Raw genomic sequence first — 1,880 nt, forward strand, 5'->3', positions numbered from 1 at the left:
GGTATCTTTATTGTGTTTGGTCTTTAATTCTGTCAGTCATATACCAAACAGTGGTACCAGAGAATGATCTGTCATAGCTGGCTTTGGGGTTTGGACGAGCTATAAAGTAAATAGCAAACAGAATAAATAACAATGACAGATAAAGAACAGCAACAAATGGTTAGTAAACCATCATAAAGTCAGAGGGTTTCAATATCCATCAGAAATTGCTTCAAGAAGTTCTGTTGATTCAGTCAGCTGTAGTTCCTGATTAAGAGAGTCCAGGGTAGTGAAGAATGTTCCTTTGGGTGAGCAGACTGAAGATGTCATTAAATCAAGTGTTTACACCATCCAGCACAAACCAACTGGCAAAGTTGAGATAGTCAGTTGGAGTTCCCAGTTATGCTTTCTCTCCAAGAATGAACTTTCCTATACTGAATTTCTGGTTTCTGTTTCCAACTGTAAGCATATTTATATGATATAACAATTTTAATATTTGTTGATATATTTTACTTTCTATTAGTTCTCAAAGACAAAATGTTTGTAGATATCCTTAGATTCTTGTTATTTTCCCTCTTCTGGCTACAAAGTCATGAAATCTGCCTGGCAGTGCATATGAATTTTTAAAGAGCACTTAGCATAAACTTTCATAGTTCAGAAGTAAAGTGAATAAACACACTTCCAAAGCTGGCTTGTCAGTGATTTCAAATAGTAGAAATAGTTGGTATGTTAGTCCTATGTCTAGTTTCTTGAAAAATATCCATACTAATGTTTATGGTGAGTATAATCTTGTACCTTAATATCATCAACATGTAAGGGTCTCTTTTGGTCTATATCTTTTCCAGCATTTGTGGTGTTTATTTTTTATTATTTTTTTCTTTATATATATATAATATCTTTTATTAATATTTCATACAATGGCGAATACGTAGAAAGTTCCGAATTCTAACAAGCTGACCAGCTAACTTGCTTGCTTGAGCGTGTTTTCGGTTCCCCTGTGAGTCAAACTGACGTTTTTGGTCCATTAATCCAGTGCAGGGAGAGTTCTATTTCTTTTTCCTCTTCTTGGGCGGTTCATCATCAGAGCTGCTCTCTGTACTGCAACTGCTGCTGCTGGAGGAGCTGGAGTCCGAGTCTGAGTCCGAGGAGGAGGAAGACGAGGAGGTGTAAAGTGAGGAGGAGGAGCTAGAGCGGCTGTCATCTGAGTCACTGTCCTCTGAGGAGGATGAGGCAAATGTCTCGCTCTCTGATGAAAACTCACTGGCTGAAGTGTCGCTGCTCGAGGTACTGGAACTCGTGACACTCTTAGACCTCTTCTTCTTGCTCTTTCTTTCTACATTAGTCTCTCCAGTGCTTTGCTGCAAGAATCTATTCTCTTTCTCTTTAAAAGCTTTCTTCAGCTCCGCTGTTCTGGAAGGCCTGTGCAGGTACTTTCTTTTTCCTTTGCATTCATATGTCCAATGTCCAAATTCCAAGCATTTCTGACATCTTACATGTTGCTTATTGGCTTCAGCTTGTCTCCGAGCTATGAGCAGATGCATGGGAGTCGCCATGTTGGAGCTGCTGGAGCCTGCAGCACAGGCTTTTGGGCGGTGGGCGGTGTTTATTTTCTTAATAGTGGCCAATCTAACTGGAGTGAGACAGAATCATAAAACAATTTTAAAATTAATTTTTTTTTATAAAAAGGATTTCTCTGTATCTTTGGGGTCTGTCCTGGAACTAGCTCTTATAGACCAGGCATACCTTGAACTCACAGAGAACTCCCTGCCTTTTTCTCCTGAGTTCTGGGATTAGAGGCATGTGCCACCACTGCATTAGCTAAACAATTTTTAATGGCAAAAAGTTGAATATTTATCAGGATGTTTAATAACCTTTTGAACTACATTTGAACTCTTCTCTGT

General features: G+C 38.9%; 1 protein-coding gene across 1 annotated transcript; it reads right to left on the reverse strand.

The window, feature by feature from the left end:
- Positions 1–1,025: 1,025 nt before the first annotated feature.
- Positions 1,026–1,532, reverse strand: LOC130868113 (zinc finger CCHC domain-containing protein 10-like). The gene has a single exon (XM_057760359.1). The coding sequence runs from the start codon at positions 1,530–1,532 to the stop codon at positions 1,026–1,028; it is 507 nt and encodes a 168-aa protein (XP_057616342.1).
- Positions 1,533–1,880: the final 348 nt, after the last annotated feature.

Source organism: Chionomys nivalis, chromosome X (assembly GCF_950005125.1).
Source record: "Chionomys nivalis chromosome X, mChiNiv1.1, whole genome shotgun sequence".
NCBI classification, from domain to species: Eukaryota; Metazoa; Chordata; class Mammalia; order Rodentia; family Cricetidae; genus Chionomys; species Chionomys nivalis.

Excerpts from the sequence above, each read along its gene's own strand:
- LOC130868113 (XM_057760359.1), bottom strand. The coding sequence starts at position 1,532 with ATGGCGACTCCCATGCATCTGCTCATAGCTCGGAGACAAGCTGAAGCC.